The 15,868-nt window shown below is 36.6% G+C and overlaps 1 protein-coding gene across 5 annotated transcripts; it reads left to right on the forward strand.

Moving 5' to 3' along the window:
- The first annotated feature begins 1,458 nt into the window (after positions 1-1,458).
- csnk1g2a (casein kinase 1, gamma 2a) lies at positions 1,459-15,426 on the forward strand. 5 transcript variants are annotated; one of them, XM_089131340.1, is made up of 12 exons: positions 1,459-1,731; positions 3,591-4,339; positions 6,716-6,785; positions 9,341-9,489; positions 9,580-9,814; positions 10,092-10,177; positions 11,147-11,231; positions 11,316-11,464; positions 11,554-11,637; positions 12,926-13,027; positions 13,604-13,710; positions 15,232-15,426. In XM_089131340.1, exons 2-12 carry the CDS (start codon positions 4,094-4,096, stop codon positions 15,284-15,286), a joined length of 1,368 nt encoding a protein of 455 aa, XP_088987466.1. In that variant the 5' UTR covers positions 1,459-1,731; positions 3,591-4,093; the 3' UTR covers positions 15,287-15,426. The 5 variants fall into 5 exon arrangements, with proteins under 5 accessions (XP_088987466.1, XP_088987468.1, XP_088987469.1 ...); XM_089131342.1 differs by having other exon boundaries at positions 11,319-11,464; XM_089131341.1 differs by lacking the exon at positions 1,459-1,731 and adding an exon at positions 1,771-1,851.
- The last annotated feature ends 442 nt before the right edge of the window (positions 15,427-15,868 follow it).

The raw sequence follows: 15,868 nt of genomic DNA on the forward strand, positions 1-15,868 counted from the left end.
TAATGAGGATGCGCCATTTGTCTCCCAATCCACTAATTTAATTGGTTAAGTTTACAGTAGATGGGTTTGCTTTAAAGATTTGTGCAAAAGTTTTGCAATAATTTTTAAATGTCGATAAAAACTATTGCAAAATGACAGCATTTAACCGATGTTATGCGACTAAAACTTAAAAAATCATGGCAATGGATGCTGGTTTACGTAGCCTATATCCCAGCCACCTATAATCTAAGTAGACGTAGGGTGTTATCCAAGCATCCAGATTAATTTTAAAGCAATTCTATTTGAGAAAAGTATCGATTCATTTTTAGGAAAAGTATCAATTCTTTTTTTAAAAGAAATGATTTATTTTGAAAAGGTATCGATTTTTTTTGCGAAAAGTATCGATTCATTTTAAGAAAAGTAGCGATTCATTTTGAAAAAGTAGCGATTCTTTTGAAAAAAAGTAACTGTTCTTTTTTGAAGAGTAGTGATTCATTTTGAGAAAAGTAGGGATTCTTTTTTGAAAAGAAGCGATTCATTTTTAGGAAAAGTGACGAATCTTTTTGGAAAAAGTAGCGATTGATTTTAAAGAAAGTATTGATTAATTTTAAGAAAAGTAGCAATTCCTTTTTTAAAAGAAGATAATTCTTTTTGAGAAAAGTAGCAATTCTGTTTAAAGAAAATATTGATTCTTTTTAAGAAAAGTAGCGATTATTTTTGAAAAAGTAGCGAATCATTCTTTTTTAGGAAAAGTATCGATTAATTTTTAGGAAAAATATCGATTAATGTTTAGGAAAATTATCAATTTATTTTAAAGAAAGTATGGATTCATTTTAAAGAAAATATCAATTAATTTTAAGGAAAAGTAGGCCTATTGATTCTTTTTGAAAAAGTAGAGACTCTTTTTGAGAAAAGTAGCGATTCATTTTAAGGAAAGTAGCAATTAATTTCATTGAAAGTATCGGTTCATTTTTAGGAAATTTGGGTGCCTCAGTGACTACGTTTAGAGAAGCTGTCAACCACAGCTGTCAATCATGACGTCATATTCCTGTTTTTATTGCATCAAATAACGAACTAAGAAAAACACTTAAACTTAAATCAACGTGATAAAACCGTGACGTCATCACAGATCTCCTCTAATAAATGTGTATGTATAAACGATAAATATATTTAAAAAACTGCAACTTCTGGAAAATAACCCAACTTGTATAACACATTGGCTATATGTTTTGTATCACGCAAAACAAAGTCAAAATTACAGTACAAACAGTAAAAACTGCAAATCTTAAAAAATAAATGTATAACATAATTAAATAATATACAAAAAATAACCTAATTTAAGTGAGTTTCATATTCAGGGTACTAAGCAAAATGTTGGGGACATGATAATAGGCTGCATATCATGACTGAGTGAGTCTGACAGTGGCTACCAGCTTTTTATATAGTCGATACCAGTTTCTACGTCATCCGGTTAAGTTTCTCACGTTGGTTTACGTTGAATGAAACTGCGCATTATTTTTTTTCCGAAGAGCGCGGAATTTTATGACCCAGTATTCTCGAAAGCCAACTACGCAAGTTTTGCAACTTAGACTCACTGATGTGATCTGCGACAGCGGAGGAAACGCGACAGCTGTACGGAGAGGCTTAAAGAGACATCAGCGAAGAGGGAGAAAAAATGATAATGGCTTCAAGGAATGATCATTAAAACCGACAAAATGGGAATTGTCGTCGACTTATAATACAGAGATATAGGTAAAAGTGTCTACTCTGTTGATGAATCTTCCTCCTTTAACGATTTATGGAATATACCGCGGATGTAATTTAGACCAATTTCGACTGTTCGGGATTAAGGAGTTGCCCGGTTAATGGCTGGTAACAAAATCTATGTGCTTGTCAACAATATTGCTTGGGCGTATGTATAATGTTGTTGTATGTAATAACGAGCTGTCTTTTATTTTCCATAAACCCGCTGGTGTTGTTGAATTAGTAACTCTCGTTAGCTCGCCGAAGTGCAGGCCACAGATCGTTAGCTTGTTTGGGCTAGTTAGCACGCTAGCCGTGTGTTCACTCATTTCTGCTGCTTAGTTGGCAACTCAGTGGCTAACTGACAACACTGCTTCTTCAACGCTCGAGGATTCACACGAACGTCTCTTTGTTGCTTTCTTTACGTTCATGTGATGTAGTCTTATAAAGAGAACACAATGTACCAAAATGTTTGTCTTAGAGTTTATCTTAGTAACCCAAGTTTCTTTCTCATACTTTGGTGGCGAGCTGAATGAGGCTAGCAGGCACATTTGGACAGTTTTTTTTCCCAACTGGTTATTCCTTTAGACATCGAAATACTTCGAATAATAAACTGTGGCGTTATTTTATTTCTTTAGCCTAATAAGTATGGGTCATTCATAAGACGCTTCTGAAAGAGAGAGAGAGTCAGTGTACAGGCCTGATTCATCACATTTGTTGGCATTGTAAAACAGTTTTGTTGTCGATGCATATAACGTTAGATAAGGCCTGATCCGATACGTGACGATGGATTATAGTCTTAGCTGGACGGTTAACTTAAGTTTTATAACATTTAATTATCGTTTATTCTGTGATCTTATTCTTGGATGTGGAATGAATGCTTCAAATCCACAGGCAGAAAGACAAAACAGTGTTCCTGTATTTTTAGGCTAATATTACATATAATATTTGCTCATCATAAAATGATTTGATGGAAAATTCAATAGTTTCATTGATAATTCACTATATTACGATGAAACATTTCAGTGGATCCATGTTTTCAGTGGATCTCACTGTCCAATGTTTTATGTTGAATTAAGCTATGAATATGTGCTTGCCATCATTCAGATCTATCTATCTATCTATCTATCTATCTATCTATCTATCTATCTATCTATCTGTCTGTCTGTCTGTCTGTCTGTCTGTCTGTCTGTCTGTCTGTCTGTTGCTCTATCTGTTGTTTCACCATTCTATCACAGTGTGTAACCTATTAGTACCTTAGTTTTGTGCCTTATGACAAAACGTCTCTTGTAACGATGAGCAACTCCGTGAAGTTTCCTGGGCATGAATATTTCGATTTGTTTTTTAGAGACCATTCTCTGTTGATAAACTAGCCCATGGATGGCATCATCCATAACATCTGGCGAGGTGCCTCCCTCCTCTCAAAACATAACCAAGACACTCGGTCCAAGATGACTCCGGCTCGTCTTCACACGACCTCAGGCCTCATCTTGAGCTCCTGAGGGATTTATTTTTAGAGCTGGAAGTCAGAAATGCTAGATAACACTTCCTGTAGGGAGATGGTCTCTGTTTCGTGTCCCTTAAATGTTCAGACTCTAAATTGTTTTTCATAGAAACAGTGATAGTACAAGCCAGGCTTTTTCTTGTAATTCGTTGTGTTAATATAGTATAGTGGAATGGCATGATGTGATGTGAGGGTGAGTAAATAATGTCAGAATGTAAATTTTTGGGTGGACTGTCCCTTAAAATGAGCGATACAGCGTCTCTTCCTCACCACCATAGTAGAACAGGTGCCAAGAGAGTGCAGTTCTCTAAGTGTACTTTTAAGCAGTCTATTTAGTGTTAATTGTGTCTTTTCTCTGCCCCAGATATTCTAAGGTGTGCTGCTGATGTGCTGCCTTTTTCCTCTGAACGCAAACTGTGGTATGCTCTCCATTTGTACTTGGACACAAGGAATGCCTAACCCTTCTCTTCAAAACCACCTGGAGGGGGTGCAGACGATGGAAACCGATGCCAGACAGCGCCTTACTTTCACCAGCTAGGGTCGTGTGCATGTGTCCATCTCCTGAGGAACGTGCTCCTCTGCGGTTGGATTTAAGGAAGATTTCTGTATGATGTCTTCATCCTGAATTGTATCGCCCTTGGATCGTCAGCTATATTTACCCCCACCCCATCTATTAAAGCAGTTAAATGTCTAGTTTCATCTACATGTGTAGAGCCATATTGCGGATAAGCAATTCCCTTCACTCTCTTTCTCACTAAATTCCTCTCCTCCATCCCATTCCCCGTACCCCTGTTGCGAGTTGTTTTGGTGGCTCTGTGATTTTATGGCAGCGGAGTAATCGTGGAGAGGCCGGGGTATCACAAGCTTATGGATTTTGATAAGAGAGGAGGAGGAGGAGGAGGAGGAAAAGGTGAGGCGGAGGAAGGAAAGAGAATGTCTAAGACTGGCGGGAACAGGACAGGGCATGGGGGTGGCCGAGGCTCTGGGACCAACTCCGGGGTGCTTATGGTTGGCCCTAACTTCCGAGTGGGTAAGAAGATCGGCTGCGGGAACTTCGGCGAGCTTCGACTCGGGAAGAATCTTTACACTAATGAATATGTGGCCATTAAACTGGTAAGTGCCAGTCAATAATGTGTTGATATTTGGAATTAATGCTAAACCTTGAACTTCCACTGCTGCCTTTAGTGTGTGTGTGTGTGTGTGTGTGCTGTTAAACAGTTCCAAAAAGAAAAACACACACACACAGTAGTTCATAACACTTAACAAACCACATTAGATTAATATGCAGTACTTGTTCTCCTTTGTTCACACAGTTCCTTCTGGAAAAAAATTCTTTTTACACACACTCATTACCATGTAATTACTTTTACTGGAGACAACAGTCATACAGATTTTATTGGAACTATATGAACAAAAGACACTGCAGTCTTGTACAAATACTTTTAATTTCTACAACAGATGTATCTGCATAAAAATATGCAGAATGTTAGAGTTTTTTTTTTCACAATACAATTCTTTTAATTTTTTTGCAGTAACCTGTGGTGGGGAATATATTTGTTATTTACCAAAAGATTGACTCTTCAAGATGCGTATTTCTCTGCCATTGTGACTTATTTATAAATGCGTGAACCTGCAAATAAGCATATTCATTTAAAAACATGAAGTCCTGAAGCTGAACAGGAATCCTTTGAGATGTGTTGGCGGGTTTAGTGTGGTAAAAGATACTTTTATGCTGGAAGATGTATTTCTCCCATTTCTGATGCACAAAAAAACTGATTTCAACATAGTTAACAAGAAATGTTCCTTGAGCAGTAAATCAGCATGTTGGAATGATTTCTGAAAGATCATGTGACACTAAAGACCCGAGTAATGATACTGAAAATTCAGCTTTGCCATCACAGTAATAAATAGCAATTTAAAATATATTTAGAAATTAAAAAGTTATTCTCAGTTTTTACTGTATTCTTGATCAAATAAATGCAGCAATTGTGAGCATTAGATCATTATTCCAAATCATATATCAACCCCAATTTTATGATTGGTCAGTCACAGTGTGGAACTAGTTCCTGGCCTTCTCATCTAGAAGGACATTTACTTTTTTGTTGATTTGTTGCTGCTATCCAAGCCATGCATAAACAATTTAAAAATTGCTCCTCCGTATCAGTATTTTAATTGGATTTGGTTTCCAGCAAGCATATCAGAAATACATATAGGGGGGAAGATAAATTAGTGATCAGAATATTATCTAGGGACATTTTAGTAGCCACCCACATTGTTCGTGAGCAACGCCAGCCTCAATTTCGAGTGTTGAGTATATTCTGTGAATATACAAATTCTCTAGAGTCTCACCACATTGCAGAAGTATCAGATTTATTTCCATGTTGCCAACTGTTCTGTGTGAGAGCAAGTATGTGTGAGATTTAGTGCTTCTCACTCAAAAGTGAGACTCTTATTTTTGTCATTTAGCTCCTTGGTCTCACCTTTACATACTGTAATGAGATTCTTAATCACACTTTAATAAAATATGGCTAAACATTTTGTTATAAAAGTGAAGCAAGTTAAGGATAGGTCTGTTGAAACTTCTTCATGGAGATGCTACAACATCAATTTAAGATATTCATTTTGCTGTGACATGAAAGGGTGATACATACATGTGTCTTGTGGTACTGATTCTGTTAAACTAGACAAATATCCTCTCTGAAGAAGCTACATATTATAAAATTATTGGTACTAAATAAAGGGGTCTTGACGTTGCTCCTGATATGACCATTTATTAGTGTTAACTCGTGCTGGAAATACATGTTAAAAGAGGAACACTGTGTTACTTCTCATTCTCCACTGCTGGGTATTTAATGCCTTTATGCAATTTGTTTTTATTTATTTATTTATATATGTATTATTTGGCTCTTCCATTCTTGCTCCTGCTTAGCGGCACTTGTCCCTGCATGCTTAGAGCAGCTGATGCCACAGATGACTCAATCCTGGATCCTGCACTTAACTGAACACAAACATACACATTCTATCACTTACATTATATATGTAAAAACTAAATTGGCCACACTTAGTGATGACTACCATGCAGAGCAATATCCTAATGATAGAAGTCAGTCATGTAATTAGTAGTTTTGGCAACTTCCTTTTAAAGATGGTTATGGTACATTTACCATTGTTCTGAAAATTGTCACGGTCGTAATCGAGTAATTTCAATAGGACTCCACACCATGGGGAATTTTGTTTAAGGGTGAAATATTTTGCGTCATGTTGTGCATATTGATGTTTTTGCCTGTGAAATTTCATTGATAACTGGTGATATAGTGATCCACTGCAATACGTAGCAAAACACCCATAATAAGGACCATGTCAGTTATCTGACTATGGTTTACAGCTTTCATGCGAACCTAAAACCAATGCTTAAAACTGGCTCTTTACTTTTACTTAACATGGATGCCGAAACTTATGTTTTTATCATTTAATTTTACTCTTCTATAGGAGCCAATCAAATCCAGAGCACCCCAGCTCCATCTCGAGTACAGGTTTTACAAACAGTTGGGCAACTCGGGTAAGTAACAGGCTGTACTTCTATCCATTTTGCTTTTCTTACTTTAAATCTCACAGTTTAGCAGCCATATTCAGACCAGTTTTTTGTTGCAGAGCTTATGCTGTCCACATCCTATTTACAATCGTGAGTTTCTTTTAGCTCATCCTGTCCACATCCTCTTTTCAGCACACAGGACGAGTTTAATCAGCACAGGCTGTGGTTCCTGTGCATCGATTTCTCTACTTGCTGTGTCTTTTTTACAGAACGTTTGATAAGACTTGCAGGGCAGAAAAAAGGTTAAATTGTATTCAAAGATATGACAGGTTAACATGTAGCTTATTTCAATTATATGATTTATTCATAATGTTTTTATCAATAATATGTCATTAAGTGTTTTGCCCAGATCATAGGGTTGCTGGTTGAAGCATTGCGCCTCTCATTACTGTTGATCTCTGTTCCTAGCATTAAATGGATAATTCCCCCAAAAATGAAAATAAGCCCTGATTTACTCACCTCAAGTTGTCCTAGGTGTATATGGAATTCTTCTTTCAGACGAATACAATCGGAGTTATATTAAAAAATGTCCTGGCTCTTCCAAGCTTTATAATTAGAGTGAATGGGTTTTTGCTTTTGGAAGTCCATCAAAGCACATCCATTCCTGATAAAAGTGCTTGAAATTGCTCAGGGGGGTTAATTAAGGCCTTCGGTAGTGAAGCGATGCGTTTGTGTAAGAAAAATATCCATATTTAAAACTTATTGATTAAAATAACTATCTGGCAAGTCGACTTACGCCAAAAGAGTAACACTTGACGATGTAGTATGAGTAGCGCAAGCTTTGACGCTTCTCGCGGTTCAAACAAACGGGTGCGTTTTCGTAAACCATAGTTGCTAACTAAGTTAGCAACTATGCTAACTAAGTTAGCAACTTTGTTGGTTGCAATGCAGTTTCTCATTGCCAACCAAGTTGCTTACAGGTTAGCAACTATGGTTTTGGGAAACGCACCCCAGGGCTGGGTAACCACGTTCATAATAACGCGGTGCGACTCAAGGGTTTGTATTCTGCTGATTTCATTTTTTCAAAGCAGCTTTACAGTGATGGTGTGTTAGCACATGGATTCAAACATTCTAACACAAGCTTTAATTTTTATTGATCATGATATGTTTCTCTTAAAACAGACACAGAGATTTTTTGAGAAATTGCACTGCGGATAAATCAGCATGATCAAAAACTTTTGTGCCCATATTGTTCCTTAAAATAACTAGTCAATAATGTGAATAAAGGGAGGGATTTGATTAAGCTTATACTTTTAGATAGCCCTTCGGGCAGGCCGGTTATGCATTTTGTTAGCCTGACTGGAAAACACTGGGACATCGGGTTGGCGATTTTGCGAGCCCTGCATTGTTTTGATCAAACAGCCATTGTTGTAAACTAGTTATAGAAATTGTATATATTATATTTTATAAAGATTTAGATTTAAGAATCATTTTCAATCTATTTTTACTAAAACATTTTAATGCCTGAATATGTGATGATAAATGAATTGTTCCACTATGGACAATTCGAAATAGTGATTAACTTAAATGAATCAAACTTCACAACTATGTCAGTGTTTCTGCTCTGAGGTTTAAATTAAAGGTGATATTGAAATATCTTGTTTTAACATTGTCATACCATTGTCATACTGTAGTCGTGACACAAAAAAAGTGTGCAGGAAACTAGTGTACGGGTGTGTTGTGTTCACACTTGGCATGTTTGGCTTAATTAAAATGAACGCTGGTGCGATTGCTCAGTTAATGCGGGTGATTTGAATAAGTGTAAACGCTGCCATCTGAACCCTGGCTACGCACGAAAACAAGCAGGCCGAGACCGATGAAAAGATAGGTCTCGGTCTGCCTCTGAACAAACTCTGGTGCGGGTTTAGCAATATATGAACGCAACATGGACCAAAGACATGTAGACAAACCAAAAACAGGATACTCAAGCATGTTTTCTCTCGTAATAGTGGCGATGTTGCCAGTCACAGTTAAGTACAGGCATCAGAATCTCGTCTCCTCGCAGCAGATCTTCATTTGTGTGTGTGACGGAATACAATCATATCCAGGCTAGGCTACGCACAATAGAACAAGCACATTTAGCCCAGCACACAGCATTGTTTCCGATATTCATAAGTTCTGTTTCAAAAGAGCCAATGCGTCATAAAAGCACACCAATCAGGTTGTGAATGTATCCCTATCCCTTTAGGTTCTGTGATAAAATCAAACACTATATTAAAATCAATCGCATATAAAAAGAATTGCAATATTCTCCATGTTCCAGTTTGCTTAATAGATTTGAGAGTCCGTACCTTTTATCTGTTGCCCCATAATGCCTATTATACACAAATGTAGTGTACCTCAATATGAAGGACTACTGAGTGCTGAACACCACATAACAAAAGATCATTGTTCCCTGTCTTTATGTAATTGCATTAATTCTTACCATTTAAAGTTAAAACTGCTAAATTGCCAGTTTGTATTGATATTACTGAACTCTGTGGATTTGTTTTCTAACTGCATATATATGTGTGTGTGTTCAGAGGGTGTTCCTCAGGTGTACTACTTTGGGCCTTGTGGGAAATACAATGCCATGGTGCTGGAGCTGCTGGGCCCCAGTCTGGAGGACCTGTTTGACCTTTGCGACAGAACCTTTTCCTTAAAGACCGTCCTCATGATCGCAATTCAGCTGGTCCGTGTAATCGTTTACTCATGAGAGAGAAAGAAAGATGTTTAAACTAATAGATTTATTTTTTAAACACGACTTCTATCTCCATTATAGATCACACGGATGGAATATGTGCACACAAGAAGTCTGATCTACAGGGATGTTAAGCCTGAGAACTTCTTGGTGGGCCGGCCGGGGACCAAGAGGCAACATACAATCCACATCATCGACTTTGGGCTTGCCAAAGAATACATCGACCCTGAGACCAAAAAGCACATCCCTTACAGGGAGCACAAGAGCTTAACAGGGACAGCTCGCTACATGAGCATCAACACACACCTGGGGAAGGGTAAGACCCACAGACATGGAAAAGATTCGCTCTCTCATGGCTTAGGAAGGGTTATTAGAATTTCATGGGAGGATAAAGACTAAAGTATGGCTTAAAATCTAGCTTAGCTGTTAGTGACACAAATCTGCTTGCTCAACCACAAAACTTAGATTTGTTTTGATTCTTTTGCTAAATGCATAAAAAAAAATATATTTGCTTAGTGAATTAAGACTCTTTGTCTGACTGAAGACAGATTCCAGTGTACCTAGAAATTTCTTTTTCTGTCTTTTTCTTGTAGAGCAAAGCAGACGGGACGATTTGGAGGCGCTGGGTCATATGTTTATGTACTTTCTACGGGGCAGTCTACCCTGGCAAGGCTTAAAGGTACTGCAGTAGGTGGAATGATGTTTGCTACATTTTGATTTAAGAGTTTGTTTCAAAAACTAAGACCTTGTGATATCATTGTAGAAAATGTGGTTTGTTTTATTCTGTTACATTTCTTTACATATTTAAAGCTCAATTAGAGATTAAAGCATTTTATCCATTCTGTGCTGTTTTGTACTAAGTACAAATCTATGGAAAAAATTTCCCCTCTCTTCATTTCTCGCTGTCTTAACAGTATTTTGATGGTATCCTTTTGGTCGTAGAGTCTTATCTCACTCAGCTAATGTCTGAAAAAGTGACAGGCCCCACTATCTGTCACTATCATGAAAAGTCAGCAGAATAACCAATAGCTATACAGCCTCGATAAGCTGACCTATTTAGAAGAACCAAAAATTTATCACAATGTTTGGTTGCATCTTTATTTGGTTTTATTATCTAAAGGGGAAAAATAATGAAATCTATGTGACCTGTTAAATGTCACATGCTATTCATAATTATTTAGCGTAGTACATGGTTCACACTGTCATGAAAAAATATGGAGATTTCAGAAGAAAAAAAACAAAACCTTTTCATATTAATTTTACATTTTAATTTTTACATTTTGTACTTTTTTTTTTTTAAAAATTGTCCTTTGTGAGCTTTGTAGTTTTTATAGGATACACTTTTGAATTATTTTTTCAATCACAGGTGACAGGAGAGGTCGAGGTCATGAAATTTCATTGGTCAAAATACTATTATGGTTGCACTGTATTTTACAGTATGTGCACTCGCAGTGTACTTACCCGAGAAAGTACTGAATAATATAAAATAACTACATGGGTTTGGTTCAGGGGTAGTACCTAATTATTACCAAGTTATTGTAAGTATGTATATGCTAATGCTATTAGTATAAAAGATGGCAATATATTGAACAAATGTCTTTATGGAATACCTAAAATGTATTTGTTCTGTCTCATTTTATTCATTAAGGCTGACACACTTAAGGAGCGCTATCAGAAAATTGGAGATACCAAAAGGGCAACCCCAATAGAAGTGCTCTGTGAGAGTTTCCCTGGTAAGCGAGTTCTTTTCAAATGGCCACATATCTCGTGCACTCTTACCTCCGGTGCATTGTCTTAACTTTAACTCCATCTCACAGAAGAAATGGCCACCTACCTGCGCTACGTGCGGAGACTGGATTTCTTTGAAAAACCGGATTATGACTACTTGAGAAAGCTCTTTACAGACCTCTTTGACAGAAATGGCTATGTCTTTGACTATGAATATGACTGGGTCGGTAAGCCGCTGGTAAGTCTGTTTGGATGCCGTGCCATAAACCACTTGTTCATGATAAGATCTGTACATGGATGTTGAGTTTCCTATACATGTCTATGCAGCCGACTCCAATAGGACCCATGCCTAGTGACACGCCTCTGCAACCCAGCAGCAGAGACAAAGCACAACCACAGACCAAAAACCAGGTGAGATACACCCTCATGCTGTTGATGGCAATGTTAAATGCATGTTTGTGTAGTACACATCCATTTTCTTTCTTTTTTTCTTTTCTATTGAAATTTTATAATGTATGATCAAAGACCTACAGGTGAAACTCTAAAAATTCAGTAATTCAACTTAAAAGGTTACATGCAAAGTGAGATATTTCAAGCCTTTATGTGTTCATTTGCTTAACCCCAAAGGTTTTCATAGCTGTAAGTCATAATCATCAAAATTATAATAAATAAAGGCTTGAAATATCTCACTTTGCATGTGATGAGTCTACATAATATATTAGTTTCACCTTTTAAGTTGAATTACTGAAATCAACTTTTGCACGATATTCAAATTTTTCGAGTTTCACCTGTATTTGAAAGGTTTTAGCTTTATTGCTTGGAATCCTGCTTTAAAATAAAAATTCAAACTGACAAATAAATATCCATGTTTAAAATTAATGAATTTAATTAGTTAATTTAACCACTTTTTTTATATTTTTTAATTTTTTATTAATAATCATGTGTAAACTACACTTTTTTTTCATTTATTGTTTTTTAACTATTTAAACATTAGCAATTTTAAACATATTTATTATTTATTATACTATTGATTTCTTCATTTTCTAAAATGTTTATTATATTTGAATATTGCACTTTCAGTTTTAGTGGTAATTCCTTGTTTGTGTAAAAGAGGAAGAATGGGACAGAGTACCATTTAAGTATTAGTTTCTGTTTTTTGTTTGTTTTTCTTTTTCTTTGGTTATTTGTGATAAAACATTGCTTAATGCAGTGTAGTTTTTGAAATGTTATCTCAGTGTTTCATGACTCTTTTAACCCATGTCAGCAGTATGTGGTAAATGTTTGTTTTCACTCATCAACCGACCCTAGACAACTTCCTGCTGCAGTTTTTTGCTAGTCTGAAGATTTGTCATTTCCTCAAACGCTGAGTGTCATTCTTTTAGTTGGTGGCATTTCCATCTCTAGGTCACAGCCCTTTTAAATTTCCGATACAATATAAGATTTTATATGAGCTGGTTGTGAAAGATAAGAGCTTAGCTTTCCTCTCCATCTCTGCATGTCACATGCTTTTGTTTTTTCACTCACACTTTTATTTCCACCCCTATCCTGTTAGCTAGAGCAGTCTGCTTGTGCATGGAAGGCGTTCCTCTCTTTAAACTCGTTCTGTTCTTTTTTCTTTACACCCTCACCTCCTTTCAAAAACATCTCTTATGCCCTTTGCCACCCTTCCACCCCCTTTCCCCCATTGCTGTCATGCCAGTCTCCAGAACCTAAAGGAAGTGAGTCCCAGCCCACTCCCGTGACCAACAGGGAGCTCCTAGGGTCGCACCTCACGGCCGATAGGCTGGGGGGCTCTGTCCAGGTACTGGGTGTTTGCGCAGTACTGCATGCTGTTGGTGTTGTCGACCTCTTCCTTTCTCTGTTTTCTTTTAGTCCTCTCACTTGAGACACCTCTGTCCATCTTCCAGCTGTAGACACTTAAATGGTTTCCTCTCCTCTCTCCGCCCTTATCTAACACACATCATCACTTATCTAGTGACCTCAGTGTGAAATACTGCTTATATCGTATATACTGTAAGTAGTTACGCAAGACAAATGGTTGTTTTCTTGTGTACATACAGTTATTCTTTTATATGTTAGTGTAATAAGAATTCCAACTAAACTCATTTTCGGCTTATTTCCATTCCCCACCCCACCCACCTCCTTTACCCTCCTGGTTGGTGCTAAGGCAACCTGATTTTGAACAGGTTAATTATTTAAAAAAAAGTGTCTTTATTGGGTTACATAGCCCCAATCTGAGTTACATGAACTGTTAAATATGCAGGGCCAGTTAGACTAAATAAATCCCAGTGTGTTCTGTGTTTTTTTTCTTTCTGTTATTACTTATCTTTGCCAGTCCATATTGAAAACACATTGCCTGCTCCTTTAAATTAATCAGGTTATGAGCTCGACCAATGGAGAAGTGAATACAGACGATCCTACGGCGGGACACTCTAACGCTCCCATAACTGCCCCTGCTGAGGTGGAGGTGGCTGATGATACAAAGTAAGGACAATTTAAAGAGTCTTAAGTTTGACAGTTGTTTTTAAAAGTACGTTTGCATAATGGGGTTCACTTCCCACCCGTCCTGGAAAACCTGGAAAATTGCGGACTAATTATCCAGTCCTGTAAAATGTCAAATGAAATGTCCTGGAAAATCTGGTTGTTGTCCTGGAAAATTATATTTAAAAAAAATTTCTTTGTGAGAATGTGGAGTTTAATACTCTCGGAAATGGTTAACGCTAGTAGCAGTGCTATATGCAGGGATGCTGAGTTTTGACGTGAGGGCAGCATTTTGAATGATGAGGTTTAGTCTCGCATTGGCCCTTGCTGCAGTTATCTAATGTTATTAACTACTTAAATGTTTGAGCTGAATGTCAGCCAGCTACCTAACCTTGTCACCATTAAAGGGTTAGTTCACCCAAAAATGATTAATTACTCACCCCCATGCTGTACCAACCCCGTAAGACCTTCGTTCATCTTCGGAACACAAATGAAGATATTTTTGAGTAAATTTGAGAGGTGGATCACTGCTACATAGGCGGCCTAAGGGATTGAAACTTGATGGCCCAGAAAGTCATGGAAGAAAATGTTTAACCTTCAAATGGTCTTTGTTTCCTGTTTACACTTCTAATATAAATACATTACATACATAATTCACCTGCTATATTGCTAAATGACCTAGCTTCTCTTGAGACTCTGCTTCAGAGAACAGTTAATGATATAACAAGATTGGTTACAAGATAGTCTGTGACCTTTTTGAGACTGTCTTTGGTAAACTGCAGTTTTATGGAGAAAATACTCAGCAATGGTGTTGACTTATGAATTTGCACTTGCTTTGTTTTAAAGCGCATTAAAAACACCACATAGACATATAAACTTGCTTTTCGCCAAAGGGGGTCTTTTATCGTTTCAAAAAGTTAAAATATTTAGATGGTTCTTGTATTATTTTTTTTTTATAATGTTAATGAGAATTTTATATTTTAATTTTTGTCATTTTATATGTATAAATTGTATTCATTATAAATGAAAAAGGAATTATCTATTTATTAATCAAAATTGTTGAAACTGATGAAAAAATATCTATATTAAAAATCAATCTAATTTGTTAATTTAACCCCTTAGTATATTTTAATCTAAACTGACCCGTTTTTAAATTAGTGGCTTTGTTTTAAAAAATGAAATTTAAATATTAAAAATAATTTATTTAATTTATTGTTTTGTTACATTTAACTAATTTTAAACATGTAAAGAACAAATACTTTTTAAAATTGACAAATAAATACATTTGTTGTGGATTTATTCATTTTCAAAATGTATTATATTTGAAATATTTCAGTTTTACCATTAGTTCATTCTTCATCTAAAAGAGTTGCCATGTGCTTCAATGGATCAAAGCACTGTTGTAGCATTAATGTATTTATGCTTTGAACTCTGCCTAACAAAACCTCGACTAGACAGTGTGACAAGTTTGAGAATGAAGGGAGGATATTAAAAAACTGTCCTTAACTCTATTGCTCCTTTCAGGTGCTGTTGTTTTTTCAAGAGGAGGAAGAGGAAAGCGCTCCAGCGACACAAGTGAGGAGGACCATCTTTGAAACGTTAAGTCACTGGTGCGTTTAAAGAAAAAAATAAAAGGAGCTGAAACATGGAGCTCCATCCCTTTCTGTCTCTGCTCCACATCAGAACAGAAACTCACTGCCTCACTTTTGGCATCCGCTCAGAGGACACACCTCAGCACTCTGGGCTCCGATACTCTTTGTAAGGAAACGATTCAGCGGAACAAATAAATATATTTGTACAATGTGGGAAGCCAGAAGAGACTAGTGGTCAGAAGTAAGATGATATATGTTATGTGACTTAAACCAGATGGACTGTTTAAACTTGTATTTTAGATGACATGCAAAACCATTATTTGAGAACTAAAAGGCAACCAGGCACACAGACATCCGTTCACTTTGACACACTGGCTGGATGAGTGAGTGATGTGCTCCATGATGTTTTTTGTTCGTTTGTTTTTTGTTTTTTATGGGATCAAATTAAGTGGGGAAAGACTGCTGACTGATATATGGAGAAACGTACACAGGAATCAGAAAAACCTATGTAAATTGTCTTTCCTTTTTGTTTTTGTAATTTAAAAAGTTGTTTTGAAGATCTGCTCTCC

This window comes from Pimephales promelas, chromosome 5 (genome assembly GCF_988280905.1).
Source record: "Pimephales promelas chromosome 5, fPimPro1.hap1.1, whole genome shotgun sequence".
NCBI lineage: Eukaryota > Metazoa > Chordata > Actinopteri > Cypriniformes > Leuciscidae > Pimephales > Pimephales promelas.

What these genes read in the sequence shown, in the direction of transcription:
- csnk1g2a (XM_089131340.1), top strand. Translation starts at nt 4,094, where the DNA reads ATGGATTTTGATAAGAGAGGAGGAGGAGGAGGAGGAGGAAAAGGTGAG. An exon ending in CAACACACACCTGGGGAAGG is followed by an intron (nt 9,815 to 10,091) that starts GTAAGACCCACA and finishes TTTTTCTTGTAG; the next exon opens with AGCAAAGCAGACGGGACGAT. An exon ending in ACTGGGTCGGTAAGCCGCTG is followed by an intron (nt 11,465 to 11,553) that starts GTAAGTCTGTTT and finishes ATGTCTATGCAG; the next exon opens with CCGACTCCAATAGGACCCAT.